Below are 21,913 nucleotides of genomic sequence, written 5' to 3'. Positions count from 1 at the left end.
TCTTCCGTCTTGATTCCTGTTTGTATGCCTTCCTTAGCGAATCTCCGAAATAAAAGTACAGACCAACCTACAAACAACCCACCTATTATGCCGAATGGCAGCAGATTTATGCCCCTTTCGTGCATAATGTCGAGCGCGCGTCGCGGCCGTTTCATAAATTTACGCATCGTGATCTGTCTCGCTTCCTTCCTGAGTCGGGGTCTTACGTGTATTGATAGATCACCGCCAAGAAAAGGTCCGTGGATACACCTTTATACATTCTGCGTGTGTGTGTGGGTATTTTTTGCTTGCTGCCTGTCCAAATGCGAAGGGCACACACCCGGAGGGGTCGCGCTCGCTCCAGACGTCGTGACCGCGCGCGTACGTCGCACCCGGAGCCCCCCGGAGCCGCAGGTAAACCCGGCAGCCACAGCACACCTTGACACACACACGAATACCAAGCATATGAGTGAGAGGGTTGCCCAGAATGAAGGTGGGACAGAGATGGTACCCATCGCTATCGCTCACCTCAATAGCGCCAAGAGTGGTAAGGTAGGTTGGTGGCAATCGTTGGCTATGTCGAATCAGTCGGTAGTGGCCGGTTGCCTCAGCAACAAGGTGTGTGCGTGCTCGTCTATCATCTATTTTAAGCGCCAGTTCTACCTCCAACTTCGCGAGCTTCAACGCGAGTTTCTAGTATAATCTAGTCAAAGTTGATTGAAACTGTGAACAGTGCGAACGGATATTGTGACTATTTTGTGGACACTAGTTATTAGTGATGGAAAACGTGCAGACGTCTTGACCCTGTTCAAAATTCCAATTTTTGGAGTTGCATTCAGCTGAAACCAGCAAAAAGTAAGTTGTTTTTTTTTTTCAAATTTTTTTTAACTACAATCTTAAGAAAAATTTAATAATGCGAACAGTCGTTAATGCGATTACGGTTTTACGGCATTCATCAACTGTAACCCTTTTTTTTCAATTTGTTGCGTCTCGATTACAATGACAATCGCCGCTTTGATTTTAATGTTAATTCTATACACATATGGCTGCCTTGCGCCCTCTCCTGATAACAATAAATCTTGCATTTCCTTTCACGCGCACTACTTTTCCTACTAGCACATTTTGTTAGTTTTCTATGCGTGCGTAGAATAAATAGAAATGCGCGTAGAACCGCAGAAAGTACTCCTGAGATGCGCGCCTATTCAAATGCATATTTTACTAAAACATGTGGGTACCTAGAGTAATGCCATAGTAAATCAGGACGCAGCGTAGGGTGTACGTAAAGAATAGAATTTACATTATAGCGAATGTAACAAAAATATCCACTGCTATCGTTATGAATGTTATGATTATGATGGTGGCGCGTATTAAAGAGAAATAATTCAATAGGTGTTTGTAAAAGGAGCAACGCTTTTATTTTCTCATCCCCTGTGTCAGTTTTCTTTTGCTGCGAAATATTCTACCTCGAATCCTTTATTCGGCCATTTCCAATGGGTTATTCAATCTGAAATAGGTAAAAAAGACGAAATCTCGACTCTAAGCGATTTTTTTTGTTGACAAGAAAAAGGTTCTCCACGTTCAGTGTGAGGTGAATGACAAATGGTCGACCCAAAAGAAGAAACATTTGAAAGAGTCTATTTTATAACTGTGAGAATTTTTTTTGGGTGTAAAAGTAAATTTTCTTAGATTATTTGTGATCTGTGACTAATTAAAGACACCGAACGCGACGTTTTTCTTGCGTGACACTTTTCTACCCTTCAAGTTACGAAAATCATACGTTTAGACTCACATACGTTTAGTTTCACATACTTCCTTTCTAGTCTAGATATATTTTTGAGTATTTTGAGGTGGACGGTGTAGTTTGCGATAAAATCAGTTAAGGGCATTGAAGGTGTACTCAAGCAACACGCACCCTTCTTAAAAAAAATAATTTATTTTCTACCTTCAAAAAACAAAGGTAAAAAATTTGCGCTTTTAATCTATATACAAATTTTTAACGTTATTGCCAAAATCATAAATCTTTAATATGACTTTATTAAAATTCCCCGCCGCAAATTAAATATTTAATAATTTTACGATGGCTTTTTTTCACGTGTTTGTTTTGTCGGTTTACGCGGCGCAGCCGAGCTTGAAACGGTCCCATTTAGGAACTCGGGGTGGAAATTATTAACAGAAAGGCACGGTTCTCACACACATTGGTTCTCATAACTATTCACTAAGAATATGAGGCACGCTCGATGCACGCATATTAGCCCGGCGTGGAGTAATAACCCGAAATGATATGGGTCATTCATTCAGACCAGGAATTGACCATTCATTAGCAGTGATGCGGATGCGAGACGCCTAGATGAGGAAGTGCGTGGAGCACACGCACATGGCGTTGATAAACACAATGAGAAATACGATAATCACAACCTAATTATAGTTCTCCTCATTTTGATAAGTACATTTTTATTGTCACAGAAAAAAAAACGATTAGGCACTTATATTATATTTTCTCAGGTTATTATCTAAGGAATAAACGTACATATTTCGTAAATGGAAAATTTTAATATATTTTATTGCGTCCTCTGCTTGTTTCCACTCAATTAATTTTTACGTCTCAATGATTTCCGAATAAAAGAATCACGCTCGAAGTTGAGCGCGTTTGGGTAACGAGTGTAAAACCACAAACCACAAAAAATCAAAAGATATCCTGAAAAAATCATGAGAACGGAAACACAGAACATTGCATGATAAAATTAAATGATTAAAATGGCAATAAATGTTTCAGTTTTATCTTTAACCTTGAAAAGACAAAAAAATATTTTTTACTTTTTTGTGCGTTGGCGAATGCGAAGGACGACTGGTCGCTTACTTCTCTGAAGTCAGTCTAAAACCACGTTCGGTCATCCACCAACCCGACCCAGACTTGTAGAATTCCAATAAGAAAACAAAGTTTATTGTTTTGCGCGCCAAAATTACCATTAACAACTCCAACAGCACAGAAAAGAAACATTTGGTTTTGACGTTACTTTAATCGCTTGGTTATTAATTTCGTGCGTTATGAAATATGTAAATAAGTCTGCATCATTTATCATTTCATCAAGGAAGTTTGAACGCTTTGATGAATCGCTACATTTGCATACAACACCAGCATATTGTCCACGGCCGCTATCATCACAATCATCTCAAGTGTCGCTTCAAGTGGCGTTTCATTAATATTCATCTATTTTTTGCATGATAGTGTTGATGTTAATTAGCGGCGCCATATGAGAGCGATTAAAATGTTCGTTAACAGTTTCGACGTGTCCGCGGTGCATTGCTGTACATTACGCGGAATTACTCTACATGAAAATACGGATAAACTCATTTGACTATTAATTTATGCAGTGAATTATTGTTGCGTTACGTTTGGTTGGCTTGCAACCGTTCGGGGTTGCAGATAAACGATCACCTTGCTTACAACTAGCCAAGTAGCCACCGGCCAACGTATACTCATTTGAATATTTAACATTTGGATGCAAATTTTCTTATTGAATTAAAACATTCGCACAAATTTAATTTCATGAGAAATAAATTTTTGTTTTTTTTTTTTATAAATATAAAAATATTTATTGATTAAAATTACAACGTGATTTTTTGGATTTACAGGTTTTTGTTGAGTTTGACATGTTTCGCCCAGAGGGCATCTTCATAAACAGTTTATGTATAAATATAAATATTTTTATATTTATAAAAAATAACATGGATTACGTATTCACCAAAGAAAGTAATAAATTTTTGTTTGTTTATTTTTTTGAAGCAGTTTTTTGATTATATGATGATGTTTAGTGTGAATTGGTACAAAACGTTGTAGAGTATTTTAAATCGTTGGCTCGCGTCCGCGGGGGCAAAAAACGGTCATGGGGTTCGGACCATATGTCACGCGAACGTCCGACGGACAAGAAAGCTCGACTTTTGCGCCTCGACACGAGTGAGTGCTCACGCTGCAAATGATTGACGTGCGCGACGGGTGCACTTCCACTTTGTATTTGCATTCTCGCATGAAACGGATACACTGAATATAACTAAACGCGAAATTAAACCAAGAAACACACACCGCTTACAGCAATGTTTCTTTTTTTATTGTTGTTAGGAACCATTTAGGAGCTAATCTGTGACGTTTAGTTAGAGGGTGGAATGATCTGCGTATCAATAAAAGGCTTATTAGTGCGGAAACATTACGCTGAGGGCTAAGTCGAGCGGATTAAAATGACTGTTTTGTATTATGCTGTTAATTTATTCAAAGCGCGTTTGTTTGCTCGTTTCGCGTGCGTTAAGAGCGCAGCAAAAAAGGTGTCGACGGAATATTACAATGACACGATTGAACGTTTGATCTAATTTGTTACGTTGCGTAAACACTCTGGCGACGAAATAAAGTCTGCTTAGTCGGGCGTGAATTTAGTCATTGGGGTTGGTGTTTGCCATTTGGGGTGAACCGATAAGTGCCATACTTAAAACGCACTTTCAGGTCAATCAAAACCAAACATTCGTTTTTATATTCACAAAAAAAAAACTTTCAAAAAAATTGATTTATTTTGTACCATTTTGTATCAGTGTAAATTTTTTTGTTTCCAATTAACAACGCACACGTGTACATTTCGAAAAATCAAATGGTCGCTTTACATTAACACCCCCTTTGCATTCTATTTGCGGCGGTAACGGTACAAATCGTATAATGATACAATCGAAATTTGACGGGGTTATTACGCTCGCACGTATTCATCAACGTCACCTGATAAACAGATAACTGGTCATAACTGTAAAATACTGGGTATAGTACGTGCTATTTGATTTTTATAGTCTTTTACGAGGTTTTCACCCTCGTGGTGGTTAAAATAACGTTTTTCGAAATGATTTGATTTTAGATATTTTTTGCCCTCGCTTGTATGTGCATTAATCTGATTATTTTGCTTTATAATTAGAACTGTAGGGTATTTTGTACTTTTTAATCGCATTTAATATCACAACGCCAACCTGCAATACGATAATAACTCACAATTATCAGACTAATGAAATTATGAGCATAAAATGCATAAATACTGGTTTTGCTCCAGGGTAAATGCTCTATAAAAAAATTCCAATTTATCCACAATAGTAATGTATACAATTAGATTGACATTCTTTGCATTTCTTGCGTTTTTTTCTGCTTTTAGCGTTTTCAGGCATTTGTATGCATGAAAATATGTAAATTCGGCATTAAAACAGCCATAAAACACGCAAGACTGCGCTTAATTGCGCGGTGACGATGCACGATTGTGTCGTGGAGGGCTTTACAGCTACGCAATGCTTCGGCAATGACTTTCTCGCGTCCACAATGCAAACACCGCCGATTCATTAGTAGGGAATTATGCATAGTGCACCGGAGCCAAGGAAAAAAAACGTAGACTGTTAATGCAAATTAAGATCCAGTAATTAAACATCTAAAAATTTTATATTCGATTAATTAATTTACGATGGTAATGAAATTAATTGGCTCTTAAATGCTAGGTAAACTGTTGGTTTAAAATTTTAATTCGGAAAAATAATTTATGTTGAATCAAATTAAATTTACTTTGGTAATAAATATAAAAAACCGATTATTATGCTGTTTAATAATTTTTTGCTAACACGCACAACTTCTCAATTTATTACTTACTTACTCACTAATCGAGCTATACCTAAATCTTTTCAATCCACCATTTTCACCTACAACAATGTTCGTATTACAAAGCAAAAGAATCAATCATTTCACAAACAATAAACTTTTTTAACAAAAGCAAAAAATAGCTCTAATCATTACATAAAATGATGATAACAAATTGCAACTTTATGACTTGTTAAAAAAAACCTGCTTCACATATTAATCAATTAATCATCGCTGAATTAACTTTTCTATCCGCACTTTTTTAAAACATCATTAAAACGCCCGTATCCATTCAGCGTCGAGTGTAAAATGCGAATCTGAGATTAGAACTTTGGAAGCTGGGTGCGTAAAGAATGAAGGGGTGAATTTCGCAGCGTCATGGTTATTTCGATGAAAATCGTGTTTGCACACGAGTCAATAGTCACGACATTTAATACTCGTGCTTGAAATTTGAATTGCAAGGTGTTCAAGAGGGTTTAATAAAGTTTGCATTGCGTTTCAATTGGTTGCGATCGTTGATATGATTAATGATTCACTACTTTGATATTTTTAAATATTTTTTTTGTGAATTGATCAGCATCTCTTTAAAGCATTTTCTATTTTTAAAGAATCATATAACTAGGTCATCCGTTTCTATTGCACATCCCTGATGGGAAAAGCATGTTGAGTTTTCGTTACCTTTTCACATTTTACATTTTATCAATTCATGCGCTACACTGCAGATGAATAGTCAAATATTGCAAGTTCATGAAAGGTAGGTAATATCAAGAGCACAATGTCAGTGAGTCGTTGGGTTAACATAACCAACGTTGTGAGAATATCACACAATATATTGTGTTGTGAAAAGAGGTAAATTTCGGGTCTGCGCGTTACCTTTTCTTGACCTACATCACACATACGCTATTACCTGCATGGATTAAGGGTAGACTATTGAAAATTAGATCATGCATTGTAATACGGGTGTTAAAAAGCTGGGACGCGATTTTTGGCGCTCGAATCGCATTGAATTTCTTCAGAATCGTAAGGAGTTGAGATGGAATTTAAGCTTTAAGACGGGATATGTTTTCCTCTCGTCGCCAGGTGGAAGCGGTTTGAATATACTGCGTGCGCGGGATTTCGCTTTCGATTTCGTTTCGTATTTCTTTTGCACACGCGGCTCTCGTCTTCCTCCTCACGGAAGCAGATGTTTCGACAAAAACCACCCCGTAGCCCGAAGGTAGCGGTAGGTGACCGATCCGTGAATGATGAGGGAGATGATGGAAGATGCACGCTGACCAAATAAGCGAATATCAAAAACGCAAACAGAAAAACTACCAAGTGGACGCCGAAGATGTACGCAGAAGAGAGGAATGTTTGAATTTCAATGGGCACGTGGACGGTTTCAAGACGGGTGGGATCGATTTCTTTGCCGGCGCGGAGATTAGGCAAATTTGCATTTTCAACCGGCGAAAAATAAACCAAAAAAGTCTTACCGTTGGTGAATTTCATTTCGTTTTTAAAGCTTTTTTTGAATAGATAGAAAGTACAATTTAAGTCTAATGAACATTAAAGGATGACTCATGGCCAGAAAACTTGAATTTAATACGAACGACTTGAAAGTTTGTCGAAGCTAAAAGTCGTTAAAATTAGTTTTATTGTTGGGCTTGATGCTCGACTCGAATTTAGGGTCAGCGACAGTCACGTAGTCAGCCAAACTAGATCCCGATAGGAAAAATCAAGCAACAAGACACGCCGAGAAAAACTTGTTTCGCATGATTTTCACTCACCATCAGTTTAACTCCTGCTTGAGTCCCACATGCTTACAACATTCCCAAACGGGCCGTTAAAGCATTAGCATTTCTTTGAAACAGGGGCGTAAGAAAAGGGTGTCGTGGTTGTCGGGGTTGCATTTTTTTTTTCTGTGGATCTGGAACGCCAGGTCAGAAAAGCAGACCGAGCGTGTTCCAGTAACGGGACACAAAACGCAGCGATTGAAAAGGAAGGAAAGTGAATTAACTTGGCACGAGGGGTGCCTTCCGAGCATGTCGATCGTGTCTCGAAACGGGACCGAAATGTTTTTGTTTTCTTAATGCTCACGAAACCAGAACGGAATGCGCGGTCTGATAGAAAGCGAAAACTGTATGGATGTGGGAACTGCAGAAAGTGAAGGGTACCATCGACACTGATTCTACCTAACCTAATGAGTGTATTATGCAAGGAATTGTACCAAAAATTAAAGTGTTTTTAGCTAAATTCACACGCAAAACTCTTTATTTTTAGTTTTTTTTAAGAGACACGTTAAAAAACAGCTGCCTGGCGAAAAAAACACCCCTATGCCAAAAATTTGTAAAATTCCGAATTTATTTCCAATTTTTCTTCAATTCATTGTCCCACATGACAATCTCCAAAATTTACAACAATAAATCAACATGCATTCATAGTTTTTTTTTTTGCTTTTTACGTTTTTTAATGCTTAAATCTTCATTGCGTCACATTATTTATGACCCGTGGAGTTGTCAAGCGTGCCACAATTTGTAGTTATTTATTGATTTCGTCTTCCAGCCAACAACCAACGTTCTAAGTCGTATTTAATGGTGATGCCTAACACAACATTAGCAGCACTCCACTACTCCGCTACAGTTTAGTTTATTTATTTTATATTAGGGTTTTGGGCGCTGCGAGAGTGAGTGAGATCAAAATCGGAAGCGGAAGTGGTGCAGGTGTTCGTAATAGCGCACTAATATCTAATAATATCAGGTGGTGGGTGTCTGGCATCTTTGTTACTTTGTACCAACACAAAACAAAGCACAATTTATAAATGAAGAAAGTTTTAGAATTTAGAATTTTCTAAATATGCTTTGATTAATTACGAAAATTTGCAACGCTGACCAATTTATTAAGTTGCAGAAATTAGACGCGATGGGTTGATAACAAGTTTACATCTTCTAAATTGCTCGTAAATCACTTGAGTTTGTGGGACGTTACACACTCCCCCAAGTTGATTACGAAAGCAAGAAAATTGTGTTTCTCCGTGTTCGTCTTCTTCCATTTCAAGTCGAATAAAAGCGTAACATGTGTGTAAAGACCACACAAACACATGTCGTATTAAATTTAAATAAATTAGTTTATTAACGGCATTTTCTGTCGATTGTCATTCAATATGTTTGTATTTTTTGTTTTGCAGATATTTTACAATAACAATGTTGAAGTGGACCGTGGCGAAACGCGACGCGTTTCCACATTTAGACACAGCGCGCCGCTCGTCGATGGGCGGGTGTACTAACGCCGCCTCCGCGGCGTCCGTCGGCAGCGCGCAGAAATCTAAACGCCGGCGATCGTCCACCGGCCGGCGACGTTCTTCTACAGGTGGCAACCGCCGCCGCAATTCCCTATGTCTGGACCTTGACAAAGAAAATCGCTTTACATCTACTCCGATCAAGGACGAGGCCTTCCAGGCAGATGCCTTCCGGGACGTGAGCAACCTCACACCCAAGGACGCATCTCGTTCCGCCCGCCGACGCTCTGACTGCAAAAAATCCCTATATTCACCAAAGAAAAAGAAACCCTGCCTGGAAAAGGCGCATATTTCGGAAGACTTTCTTTTAAACCTGGATAATACCAATTATTTCAAACCGTTTGAGGCTGTAGATTCGCATATTGAAGGTTCCTATCACCCAGCAGCAAATAAAGATCCCATTACGGTTGGATTGACTGACTGCGGGTGCCAGTATTCGAAAACTCCCGTCAGCAAACGCTACGCACCTACTTTACCAACATTTGCGTTGGATTACTCTCCAACTCCAGCCGTTTGCAATACCAGCCTATGCCAGCCAAAAATTGATCATGTTAATGATTTTCTGCAAAGGATATCGTTGATAACTTCTCCGGAAGAGTTAAAGTTGAGGTTACCAGGATACCGGCCCAAACCGATGGTTCCAAGTCATATTGTGGAAACGCCAAGTCTAGTCAAACGCTTCATCGATTCCAGGCGCTTTCCAACCCGCAACACCAACGCCAATGATTCCAGTTTCATCAATGATCTTTCGCTGGATAAAATAGTAGACGCCATATTAGATTCATCATCTTCAGATCCCTCAGGGTCTGAATCTTCACAGGGAGACCTACCTGATAATGGTGAGGAAGAAGAGAACGAGTGCAATCGCACCAAGGAAGAGAATTTCATCAATGAGCAACAATGTCGTAGTAGTAACACATCAGGTACCTCGCGGATCTCAGGGAGTAGTGTTATTACAACCTCAACAGACTCAGGCTTCAGAAGTTCCACAACGGAAATTTCAAATGATACCTACAGTATATCTTCAAGAAAAACTACAAAAACAACAGAAGAATTTGAAGAGAAAACAATGATTAATCTTGAAGGTACCTTCAATGAACGCTGCGTTGATGTATCCTCCAGAAAACGTCCAAGTAATCAATTTGATTTAAAAATTGAAGAACCTCAATTGAAGAGGCAGAAATGTATCAGGCAGAAGAAAACAAAAAAGTTGAACAATGATGAGAAGGAGTCAGAATCAGTCAATGATCATTCATTTGACTCGGAGGGTACGGAAGGCATCGAGATCGAAGAAGAAAATGCTACTTATGTGGTCACTAGTCCAGGAATCAACAGATCTATCACAGTTACGAAGGAATTACAGGAATACCGAGGCACCATTGATTTGGACGTGCAATACAAGCCTACTGAGAATGAACTCTGTGTTTCAGGTACCTATACACAATGCTTTTTATTCATTTTGAAAAATATTAATTTTTGAATTTTTTGTTGAATAGTTTTTAGATGTGCAGACCTAAGGCGCCAGAATGGGCAGGCTGTAAACGCTTATATAAAGGTAGGTTAATTATGTTCATTTGGTTATTCTATTTTGACCTACAAATGCACCAGATTGCATCCGAGTTCATAATTCATAATCAATGCGTTTTCCAACGCGTTTCTTAATAATTCCCCAAGACTTTTGAATTCGAAGGCGGTTTAACGCCTCGTTACCATCTGTTTTCGATTCGATTATAATGATTATCCGGTTAACAGGTACTCAATTCCTTGATGGAAGAAGGAATTGAGGAAACGCGCGCTTAGCACATGTGCAAACCAACCACACATAAAAATTCAAACACATTACATTTCCAAAACTCACCCCCTAGAAGATTTATTTCGATTACTTTCTTTGCGCTTGAGTTCCTCGACTTTTTTCCGAAATTTTTCGAATTTCAAGACAAGAATTTCGGAGTTTGTGAAGCATTATAATTCAATTAAATCGAGACGCGGTAGCAAGAGGGTCGCAAAACCACTTTTATCTCTTTGATCTCTCTCGGAGCAATCGCACATTTGCATATGAATATGATGAATAACTCATTCAAAACGCAAACGCTCACGAATCGATGATGCTCCGGCTTTCCAGGTGGCATTGGACGAGAGGTGCTCGGACGGCAGGAAGAAGCCCGGCGCCGACGGCAGCAAGCGCGGAGTTTCGTTGCAACGGACCGCCGTACAACCGGAATCTACGGCACCGCTCTTTGGGCACACGTTCCGCGTGCCCTTGCAACACCATCCGGACCCTGCGATGCTCTACGTCGAAGCCTGGCATCGGGATCGCACTACAAGGTAAATACATACCACTAAATTCTACTTTTAAAACCTGCTGCTTCTGCAAGTGGGTTGTGAATGTTTAATGCCAACTTTAAAAAATAGTTGCATTTAAAGTATAATGTACTCGTATGTGCTCGCATTGAAAATGTAAGACATGACCGCGCTGGTAAATTGTTAAATAATTCCTCGGGTTGGAGTTGGAGTTGTGCAACTGGCTTCTGCGGTTCTATTTTTGGTGTGCTTAGGAATTCTATTGCGAAAACACGAAAGTACGCAAACGATGTTTATGTTCGGCCTCCTTGGAATTTTCACCCTGGCTCAAGTTGAAATTATTGCGCGAACTGTGTAAGTTTTACGAGCAAAGTTGGCATTCATCAAAACTGGAAACGATCGCAGACGTTAGAATGCCAACGTCAATTGCCCCATCAAATAGAAATATTCCTAGCAGGAGTAAAAATATCTACAGCCAAAAATTTGTTATTTCGGGGAGTTTATTTGTCTAAATTGAATAAAAACTTTCTACAAACAGAAATTTCTAAAACTACCGCAGTAAAATCAATTATATTCAGCAGAAACTAATTCCCAACTGGATTTTAATAAAAACATTTTAGAAGTTTGTGGAATCAAACCGGAAATCAATATTATTCTTATGAGATAAAACTTTTGATGCGTCCGAATGAGTTTTTTAAAGATGTAGATTAGAATTTTAGAATAACTTTTATGGGAAGCAACGAGTTGGCCCCGTACGCATGCTTCCTATGGCAATCGATCGCGAATGAATGTGGCGGCAGCGGCGGCGGCGGTCCGCGATCGCAGCTCCGGCCGGCCCGTGCGCACACACGCTCGCGATCGTTGTTTTGTGTAGCGCGCGCGCGCGCCACCCCCGAGCGGCGCTCTGGCTGCCCCCGTCATCAGTAGCGGCGACGACGAGAGGCGGCCTTGCGGCCCGACACAACAGCAGCGGCAATCAATGACACTCGCGCGCAGATAATGACGTTGCCGTCGCCGTGCCGCGCGTCTCATTCGCGATAAACGTGTGGCTCGTGGTGACAAAATCCACCGCCGCCGTCTTCATCGGCTGGTGGTAGCTATTTTGGTGTCCGTTTTCTGTTGCATTACTACTAGCGACTTTTGTTGCGTCGCCAAAGTTCAAGGCGAACGGACGCGTGCAAACCAACACGCAAAACATTAAATAAATTAACAATCACGCGAATACGAGCGAATAATTACCGAAAACTTGTAAACAAAGTACAAACTTATAACAAGCAAAGAAGCAAAATATTACGTACGCAAACATAAACCGACAGGAAGTCACTACGCGTTACATAAGTGAAACTCAGTCTTCAAGGTTCGCCCCCCTCAACAACGGGATTATTAAGGATATTAACTTTTTTGTCGACCAATCGAACTGTGCTACGTCGATTACGCAACATCGATTTTGCTAAACAATAATTACGCATTTATTACCTAGCGGTGAGTTAAATATTAATTAAACAATTAAATTATTTAGATAAAAAAGGAGATGAAAGATAGTTTTTAATTACAATTGATAGAAAAGACGATTTGCTGTTAAAGTCCTTCTAAAAAATATGGATTAAGAAGATTCGCGAGCGTCGGTGGTTGGCGGTTTGTATTGAGGGTTAGTGAGTCAACACTCATGTTCACCGCTGCGTCGAAGAGAAGGGGGTGGTGAATTTGTGCGCTACTACTGACCCGGATTTTCCGCGTCCGCTTGTATTCGTGTGCTACGCCGCCACTGCCGCCGCCGCCGCTCGGCCAACTATTGCAATTTTTATTAGCAACCAATCGACCTAAAAGTCTACCGTGCGCCGGGTCCTTCAAAATTCATATCCGTATTCAATCAACTTGCCTTCCACGAACTGTGTACGAGTAAATTTACGACTCCGGGAGAGTGTTTAATGTTTGTTGCAAATTGGCAACTATAAAACTAGTCTAATGTTTTGAAAATTTGATTGGATGTTGACCTTTTTGATTGAGATTAATTTTTTGCTTGTTTGCAGACGCAGTGAATTTCTGGGATGCGTGTCGTTTGCAATAAAAGATGCCCTTACAAAGGTAAATTGGATTATTTCACTTCAACGCTTCCAATAACATTCAATTACATATGATATTAGAAATCATGAAACCTAGCAAATGCGTAAAGCCCATTTAATACTTGTCTTTTATTTACTTGGATTTCTTCTTGTGTAGAATATCAAAGGAACGTATAGATTATTACCGCAATGGTCGGACGCGTGTACGCCTAACATCAACTTCAACAACAATAACAACCATTTGTCCTTGAGCCCAACGGTACACCCACCAACGGAGAAGATGTCTGACTCACTGCATACGAGCATCGATGAGCTGATTGCCGGGGAGCATGGCGTCGTCGACAGCGGCACCGACCAAAAAAAGAATAAAGCCGCTCTTAGTGAACAACAAAGGGTAGCAGATGAGAACCTATTCTTGCGCTACCTTGAGTTGGACCCGATGGAGGGCCCCGAGGCAGCACCGGCTTTGGCGCAGCGTAAAGCTTCCGGGAATAAAACCACCGGAAGAACTCCGTTTACCATGACAAGAGTGTTGCGTCGCGCGCCGAAGAGCGGGTTTGGGTTCAGCGTCGTGTGGACACATCCTCCGCGGATAGAAAGAGTGGAAAGGAATCTACCCGCGGATAAAGCCGGTATTCAACCGGGGGATTATTTAATTTTTGTTGACAAGCATAATGTTGTCATGATGCCCGAGATTGAAATTTTGGATATTATTAGGTAAGCATTGAGATTAAACCGGATATCAATGATCCAGGTCAGAAAATCATTATTTTTTGTTTATTTTAGGTCCCAGGGTAATACACTTACGCTAGAAACATTCCGCCGTGATGGAAACCGAAATGGTTCTCTTCCACACGTAGAGAAACCCACTTTAACCCGAACAATAGCCCAAATTGAACGATTAGAACGAACCGACAGCGTGAGCACCTCCTCAGTCTTGCCCCTGGGTAGCACCACTGCTCTGGCGCTGGGCAGCACCACCGGCCTACCCATGATGGCCTCATCAATGACCTCAGTGGCGGCTACTTCGGTACCGCACACGGCACCACGTAGGCCCTCCACCGTCTGCTCGACCAACACGGCAAGCGTCGAGTACAGCCGCAAGAAACTACACCTTCCACAAGTCACTTTCAGCTCGGAGGTTGGTAGCGGCATTATCGTTTAACCGCTTCCCGCTACATCCTCATGTTATTATTTTGACACCCAACTGCACCACAACACGCTGAAGTATTTTTTTTTTGAGGCAGGACAGTGTGTCACAAACTATTGGCCAGTTATTTAGTGCTTAATCTTGTTTTGATTACATGTCTAAGTTTAGTTATTTAGTTGTCTAAGAGACGGTTATCGTAGGGCATTATTAGATAATAATTTACTTAAGTTATTTATTCGAACAAAGAAAACACTACATTCCGTTTTTATTTATTCTCACATTCCACGCCAACGGCATCGTCAACGAATTATTGTGTTTTTGTTAGTATATTCTTATAATTTTTTATTTGATTTTGCATACTTTACTTTTGTCGTTGAGTCGCTCATTTTTTGAGCAGCTTAACTCTTTGTTAAATTTGTTGAGCGCCATTGACTTCTTTTTGACTATTATTATTACTATTATTTATACTTTTTATTTATTAGGAAATAAATTTGTTTTTCATAAAATACGCCACACACACTTTCATTTCGTCCATTATTCCTCCTTGACATTGAAGAGTTGAACTTAAGGGACACGTTTGCCACGTGTGGGTGTTTGATTTAGCGACCGACGACTAGCGCGGAGGAGGCGCGACGGAAAGCGATGTATCAGCTCATCGCCAGGGAGCAGCAATATTCCACCTCCATGCAGTTTGCCAGCACACGCTACGTTCAATCTCTTCTAGAAAGAAAAGACCTCATTGCTCAACAGGAGCATCGGACACTTTTTCAAAACTGTGACGAGGTAATTTCATACAAATATCCATAATATTCTCATCAAAACAATAAAATATTGCAGTTATTGAGAATATCTGAAGAAATAATTGATCATCTGATACAAGTCGATGGTGATTACCATACAGGGAGTCTGATAAAGATCTACGCCAGTAAACTGAATGAGATTGCAACGGCGTACAAGAGATATTGCTCTGGTATCAAGAAGGCTGATTGCGTGTTGGCGAATTTAATGAAAAACCCCGAGTTTTCTCGTTTTATCACCACTCCGGCGATACCACGCCGTCGGCCGGATCTCACCGCATTCATTCATAAGCCGCTGGAGCACTACAGGGAGATTCTGAAACTATTCAATGTCATCCATGCCAATACCAAGGCTAACCAATCCGATGAGTACAATATGGTTAATCATATCGTACATGAGTTACAAGTAAACACTCAAAAATTAAGTGGGAAATCAAAAAAGTAAAAATTATTATTTACAGGTGAATTACAGGGAAATGACATCACAAGCGGGTCTGATGGAACCCGTGGGTGAAGGTCGGCCATTGTTGTCCGTGCAGGATTTGGAAACAAGATTAGTTTTTACGAAATGCAAGGTAAATTATTTTAAAACTCTAAAACTCTTTCTATAATATGATTTTGCAGCCGTTTGTGTTAAGTAAACCCGGAAGACAATGGATTTTCGGTGGAGACTTATCTCGAGTCGAGGGTAGGACCGTCAGACAGTATTGGGCCCTGTTGTTTAGTGACATCCTGCTTTTCGCGAAAGTGTCACGGGATCGCGTGTTATTCATTTTGGAAGAACCACTGCCTCTAGCACATATTTCCGATATGTATTTTAATGTTCGGAAGAAAGGTAATCACTTGAACATAACCAAACTTATGCTTTAAAAATTTGTTTTTTTGTCTTCAGAAAACGAATTTCGCATCATTGTGGAACCTGGAGCTTCACCAGGCAATCGCAACACGGCGGCAAGCAGCCCCACAGTGCACTGTGGGCCCGACCTAAGTCGAACACCTCGTAAAAACCCAAACAAACGCTGCATCATCCTGCGAACACCCACCGTAGAGCTCAAGGCAGTTTGGCAAAACTTATTACAACGACAGATGTAAGTAATCTTTCTATTTACTAACATTTAAATGTTATTATTTTGTTTATTGATTTTCTGTTAAGCAAAAACGGTACAATCAGAATGTTTTTGCTTAGCAAAAGTCCCCATTTTATGATATTTATTCGGTGATATGAATTTGAAGCGACGAAAGGGAAAATGTCGATTGGCACTGGCAGGTATACAACTAAATACGCAGCTGAAAGCTTCCAAGTAATCCAAGTATCTCAAGTAACACACAGTTCCAGAGCAGTTGATAGCTACAGTTTAGATTCGCATGAAGAGCAGCCGATTTACTTCCAGTCGAACACGTTTATCTAGCTGAAGACTACTCGTACTCCACGATGTGTTTCTATCGTTGTTGAATTGATGTTATTATTGTTGATATTAAATAGACATCGTTGGATATACATTAGATGATCTCTAGTCAGATAATAAATTAGTTTCGAATTAGTTTTATTTTTTATTTCCAAAGATTTCTCCATACTTTCTCTTACTAGATCTATTTTTGCAGAAAGAATAGGATAAATGTGCTAGTATTTAGAATAGAATTTGGTGGATACAAAAAATTGAGAGATAAATTTATTTTTTTCTCAATTTTTTTTAATGCTAATATCTACCAAATTGTGTAGTTAAGCGTAGTTGTAAAAAAGTGGTAGGTGTGCTAATGGTTGGCTTCCCTTGCCCCCCACGTGTAGCTTCCACATAGGCGCTAGCGCCGGAGACGGCAGCGCGTACAGTAGCCCGTTGGAGTCGCCCGAATGCTGCCAGCCGATCACCGCGTCGGTGGTAACTCTGCAGTCGGCCGACTCGCTATCGCGCCACCACCTGCACCACGCGCCACTGCAGCCGTCGACGCTGTCACGCCAGCAGCCGTCGTCGGGGCCGCTCGGCCATCCGCATCATCAGGTGCGTGCAGCTAGCGTCGGCGAGTCGCCCGCGCGCCGCCCTCCGCCGCCGCCGCCACTGGACGACGTGTGCGAACTGCATGCGGACGGCGGCTGCGGGCGGCACGCTCCGTTGGCGCACTTCCTCACGCCCGACACGCCCTCGGCAAACATCAGCCCCAGCTGCAGCTCGGGCAGGCTGTCGCAGGCGTTCACCTCGCATTTTAATTCCGCGTGTAGCTCGCCGGCGCGCGCCGCCAATGCCGCCGGTTGCTCACATGCCGACAATGCCGATGCAAACACCGACGATATGCTCGACGTCGCCAGGTATCGCGAGTTCGACGAGCAAGAACCGTGGGACATCGTCACCTTCGAGTACGAATTCAATCTGAACGAGTATTTCGAGAATTACTAACTCTTTTTTGCCAATAAACAACAACCAATCACGAACGAATATCGCGGCCAAATTAAACATTTAAGAATTTCAATGACAATCGAATTAATTGGTGTAAGAAAAACAGGAAAACAAAAAACTAAGTGTGCTTCGCTTTTTATAAATTTAAAAACGACTTAAAAAAAGAAACAACAACACAAAGAACATCAAAAAACTGCCTCATTCATATTCATTCTAGCGATTTATCAATTACACAACTTCTCTTCGGATCTCTTCTCGATACTATTCATTCCAATAACTAAAGACAGACAGGAAGCATAGCATTTAAATGATTGTTACACACCCTAAACGAAAATCTGTAAAATTACGTTTTAAATAAATTTATTATTAGTAGTTAATGCGTGTTGTTATTCAACTACACATATCCCTCACGTTTGCATCGGCATTGTCAGCGCTATCCAATAACAAAGCAATCTAATCGCGTGGCTTGGACATTTTAGGGCCGCACTTTGAACAACAATAACATAAATCACAGCGAGAGCGAGACACGCAAACGTCTCGATGAACTCATCGAACACAAGTGCAAGCAGTTAGAGAAATCCTCCAGCTCCAGTAAAAGCAACGCCATTCATCTGGAGCAATGGATGAAGGGTCAATTCAATGGCGACTCAACCAACAATAACACATTGAAAGATCCAGATGATACAGACAACTACGATGACTTTGACGATGAAGATGACATCGAGACGTGGACAGAGGATCAAATCCGGAAACGATCCGAAGAGTTGAAACTCATTGATCCCGGACCGACTACGACAATGCACATGAGAAGAACGGAAAGTAGATGTGAGGATCTCATAGCTGATGATGATCAAAGTCCTTCCAGAAGTACAAACACTACAGAGAGTCAGGTTTGTAGTTTCTATATAGCTAGGTTGAGCTTAAACTAGGTTATGTTTGACTTAGCGCTCGCCACTTAGTTAGGTTATGCTAGCGTAAATTGCTTGTATATAGGTTACAGTACGCTCGAGCGCAGCTATACCAGAAACCGTATCAGTGTGTAAAAACTGTCATCGAACTTGCTACAGCCAGGAGACACGCGTGCCCATGGCAAATGGCTACAAACCTCGATCGGGGATTGCTCCGCAAGCCAAGCAGGAGGAAGATGATGATGACGACTGGCGTCCATTGATGTTGATGGGTCTTAGTGCCGTCAACCCGGCAGCTTGTTTAGTTAAGTTAGACCCGTTTGCGATGCCATTGCCCAAAATTGCCGTGCTACCTCCAACGCCAACGCCAACATCTACTGATCAAGCCCAATACGCGGAACGACAAAGTGAACCTCGAGACTGTAACTGCAATTGTTCAGCACCTGATGTTAAAACCTTTGAATTACCACTCAACAAGAGCTATGATAACTCCCCTGATGATTCTCCAGTGAACGAGGCTGATGAGCAACCTTATCATTCTTTACACAGTTCAAATTTAACCTTGAGAAGGTTTGGTACGGTCTCCAGCCTTGAAAGGGTAGGCAGTGAAGAAGAAGCTTACGATTTGAATTCAGAGAATTCTGAGGAAAATGATATCAAGACCACTGATTTGACAGGGATTGATAATGAAGGTTTTAATAACACTCTGATGACCTGGACTGCACGGGCGGGGAGTTTTGTTGCTGCAAAGATGGCCTTCCTTGAAAAGCTTCCAGAGTAAGACCCAATCTTAATAATTACTCCCAAAATTTATTTTTTTAATTAATGGCTTTGAATAGATATCTTAAACATGACATGATAAACGGCGAAGATATCCAAGAAGAAGAAACAAGTGGGGGAACAAGTGGAGAAGAAATATGGGGTACCCCTACAAGTGGTGGGGAATTGGATGATCCCTTAAGTTCCCCACAAGATTATGACCATCAATCCGTGAGTTTTTTATAATTAAAGGAAGAAAAAAGTAATTTTGATGTTTTTAGCCAAATGGAGGGTCTTTATCTTCAAATGAAGATACTGAGTTGATGATGGATGAACTCCTGATGACCCCACCTGTGACCAGTTCAAATATTCGAGGTTTGCTCCCAAGGAGGACTCTGGAACCTTTAATGGAGGAAGAGTTCTCGGATACCTATACAACTTCGGAGTCATCTGCGTCTTCTTCACCCACACCTACGGAACCATCCGTTTCTCCCGAGCAGGTAAATGACTCTTGAAGAGGCCGCACGCAAGCAACCGGAACGATCGATGTTAGTTATACCTAATATTTGTTTAGTTACGAGTTTATTTTTGTTGTAATCGATAGATTATTGATTATGGCGCAAGGTCGGCGTAATTATTTAGCAGCTATTGCGCATTAGATAGAGCCAAGATAGAGGGTTGTTGTTATTGCTAGTTGCGGTAGTGCGGTCGCTCGACGTATAAAAAGTCGATTGCATTGTGGGCAGGGCAGCGGAACTGGCGGTGCTGCTGACGAATGTTGGTCTGCTGCCGCGACACCGTTGCCGCCGTCTTCGACTACAAGCGTGCGGGCGGCAAGCGGCGGCGTGCCGAGAAGTTCAAGCGGATCCGGTACGCGGCTGGGGATAGCATCGCTTCGATCGACTGCTACGATACCGCCAGCGAGTGCGCGCACTTCTATCGCGAAGGCGGCGAGCACGTTGGCGGCGGTGCGCCGCTTGCAATGCAGCTCGAGCAACCAAGGCTGCGACAACAACTTGCCGGTAGTTACCAACAGCGGTGTTACCAGTCCGGTAATGGAACCGGCGGCGGTGGTAGCGGCAACGGACGCGCCACTCACGCCGATATCCATCAAACGCTCGGACAGTTATCAGAAGATTATCGAGGCGGCGGACGACAGCGTGGGGTTCTTCACGCGTTTCCGCAATCGGCCCAGCATGAAGTATCTAAATATTGAACGGATTCCTCCTACCAAAGGGGTTAAATTGTAAGTCACTCAAAAAAATTAAAAAAAAAAAAACAAAAAAATTTACTTTTCAAATTTTAACTTAAGCTTGGAATTCTTCAACGTGCGAAGAGAGCGTAAGATCTACGAAACCTTCCCAGGAGGAAAACATCTCATCAAGGTCTTCAGTCGCGAGGGGGATGACTCGGACGATGTCCCCACTTCTTATTCGGAGAATCCTGAACTTCAACAACGTATCAAGGTGATATTAAAAGAATAAACACAAACGGAATCAATATTCATGTATATTGATTGCGATTCCTATTCCGCAGCAAGAACGTCAATTAGATCGTCGTTTCTGGAAGCAGCTGAGCAAACGTCGCAATTCGAACTCTCCCAACCGCCAAACGAACTCGACCACATCGAGCAACTTCTCACCGTCTCCGGTGCTCCCCTCGAACAAGCACCAAGTCGTCTCGGAGAAAACGAAACATGTGCAACCACTATCGGCCTAGTCTTGTAACACTGTATAAAAATCGTCACTACACGCAAAAGTATTACTAGTTTACTAAATCTAAACAAATCTAAAACAAGCAAAAATTACTAATTACCTAAACTCACACAAGGAGAATAACAAAGATACACATATAACTAGTTAACTATTGATTAAGGAATTTTAAAAACGAATTTGCCTTGTATTTATAGCAAAACACTTATTATGCCATCATTACCTTTAAATTAACTTTTAATCAATTCTAGCAATTAAAACCATGGAGTCCAATATGAAACCACGATCAAATCATATTTCGAATCAAAACATTATTCAACCAAACAAACGTATTGTATACCAAATAAGACGAGACTAACGAGTCAATCAATTATTATTATTATTAATATTATTACTAGTTTAGATGCGTGAGTGAGACAAGATTCAGCAAAGAAAGCCGAATCTTGGCCTTTCGTATTTGTTAACATGTTAACATTGTCATTTGTAGTGTAACGTTAAGGGGAAACGAGTGAAACATTCATCCGTCACAATTTTCTTGTGATATAAACTTGAAAACAAAGAAAACAAACAAAAAACTTGCTAAATACATTTCTGTTATATATTGAGCAAGAGTCTTCTTTTATTATTACAGTGATGAGGTTAATGCAACTAAAATCAGCAACCACCAGCACCCGCCTATTTCCCAGTCCAAGCGCCAAGTGTGCAGATGCATCGTCAATACCAGTTTTCGCTCAAATTTAAAATTTTTACCAAGGATACCATAATATTATATTATTTGCATTTTAATTGCAACATAAAACTAGATGATTTAATTAAATATTCTTTACCTTTATGAATATATTTCAAGCGTAGAACAAGATAAAGTCAATGTAAAGTGATAAAATACGCTGCTGCGATAACCAATGTGTATGTTTACAATACTTTACAACAACG

The 21,913-nt window shown here is 40.8% G+C and overlaps 1 protein-coding gene across 1 annotated transcript; it reads left to right on the top strand.

Annotated features, from left to right (window-relative positions):
• The first annotated feature begins 581 nt into the window (after window positions 1–581).
• On the top strand, window positions 582–21,585 carry LOC135790541 (uncharacterized). The gene is made up of 20 exons (XM_065300778.1): window positions 582–834; window positions 8,790–10,330; window positions 10,397–10,455; window positions 11,023–11,225; window positions 13,232–13,286; window positions 13,422–13,981; window positions 14,051–14,405; window positions 15,018–15,197; window positions 15,252–15,617; window positions 15,673–15,786; window positions 15,836–16,046; window positions 16,104–16,299; window positions 16,998–17,208; window positions 18,081–18,491; window positions 18,595–19,286; window positions 19,349–19,499; window positions 19,550–19,768; window positions 20,015–20,514; window positions 20,581–20,734; window positions 20,805–21,585. The coding sequence occupies exons 2-20, from the start codon at window positions 8,806–8,808 to the stop codon at window positions 20,985–20,987; spliced, it is 6,345 nt and encodes a 2,114-aa protein (XP_065156850.1). The 5' UTR covers window positions 582–834; window positions 8,790–8,805; the 3' UTR covers window positions 20,988–21,585.
• The last annotated feature ends 328 nt before the right edge of the window (window positions 21,586–21,913 follow it).

Source organism: Atheta coriaria, unplaced genomic scaffold, assembly GCF_025399875.1.
Source record: "Atheta coriaria isolate IRGN ID8LTWV9N9 unplaced genomic scaffold, Caltech_Dcor_3.1 hic_scaffold_4_pilon, whole genome shotgun sequence".
Classification (NCBI taxonomy): Eukaryota; Metazoa; Arthropoda; class Insecta; order Coleoptera; family Staphylinidae; genus Dalotia; species Dalotia coriaria.
The sequence above is the reverse complement of the archived record's forward strand: the minus strand, read 5'-3'. Positions and strand labels throughout refer to the sequence as shown.

Excerpts from the sequence above, each read along its gene's own strand:
- LOC135790541 (XM_065300778.1), top strand. The coding sequence starts at position 8,806 with ATGTTGAAGTGGACCGTGGCGAAACGCGACGCGTTTCCACATTTAGAC. Across the intron at positions 13,982-14,050 it reads GAAATTTTGGATATTATTAG|GTCCCAGGGTAATACACTTA; the intron begins GTAAGCATTGAG and ends TGTTTATTTTAG. Across the intron at positions 14,406-15,017 it reads AAGTCACTTTCAGCTCGGAG|CGACCGACGACTAGCGCGGA; the intron begins GTTGGTAGCGGC and ends TGTTTGATTTAG.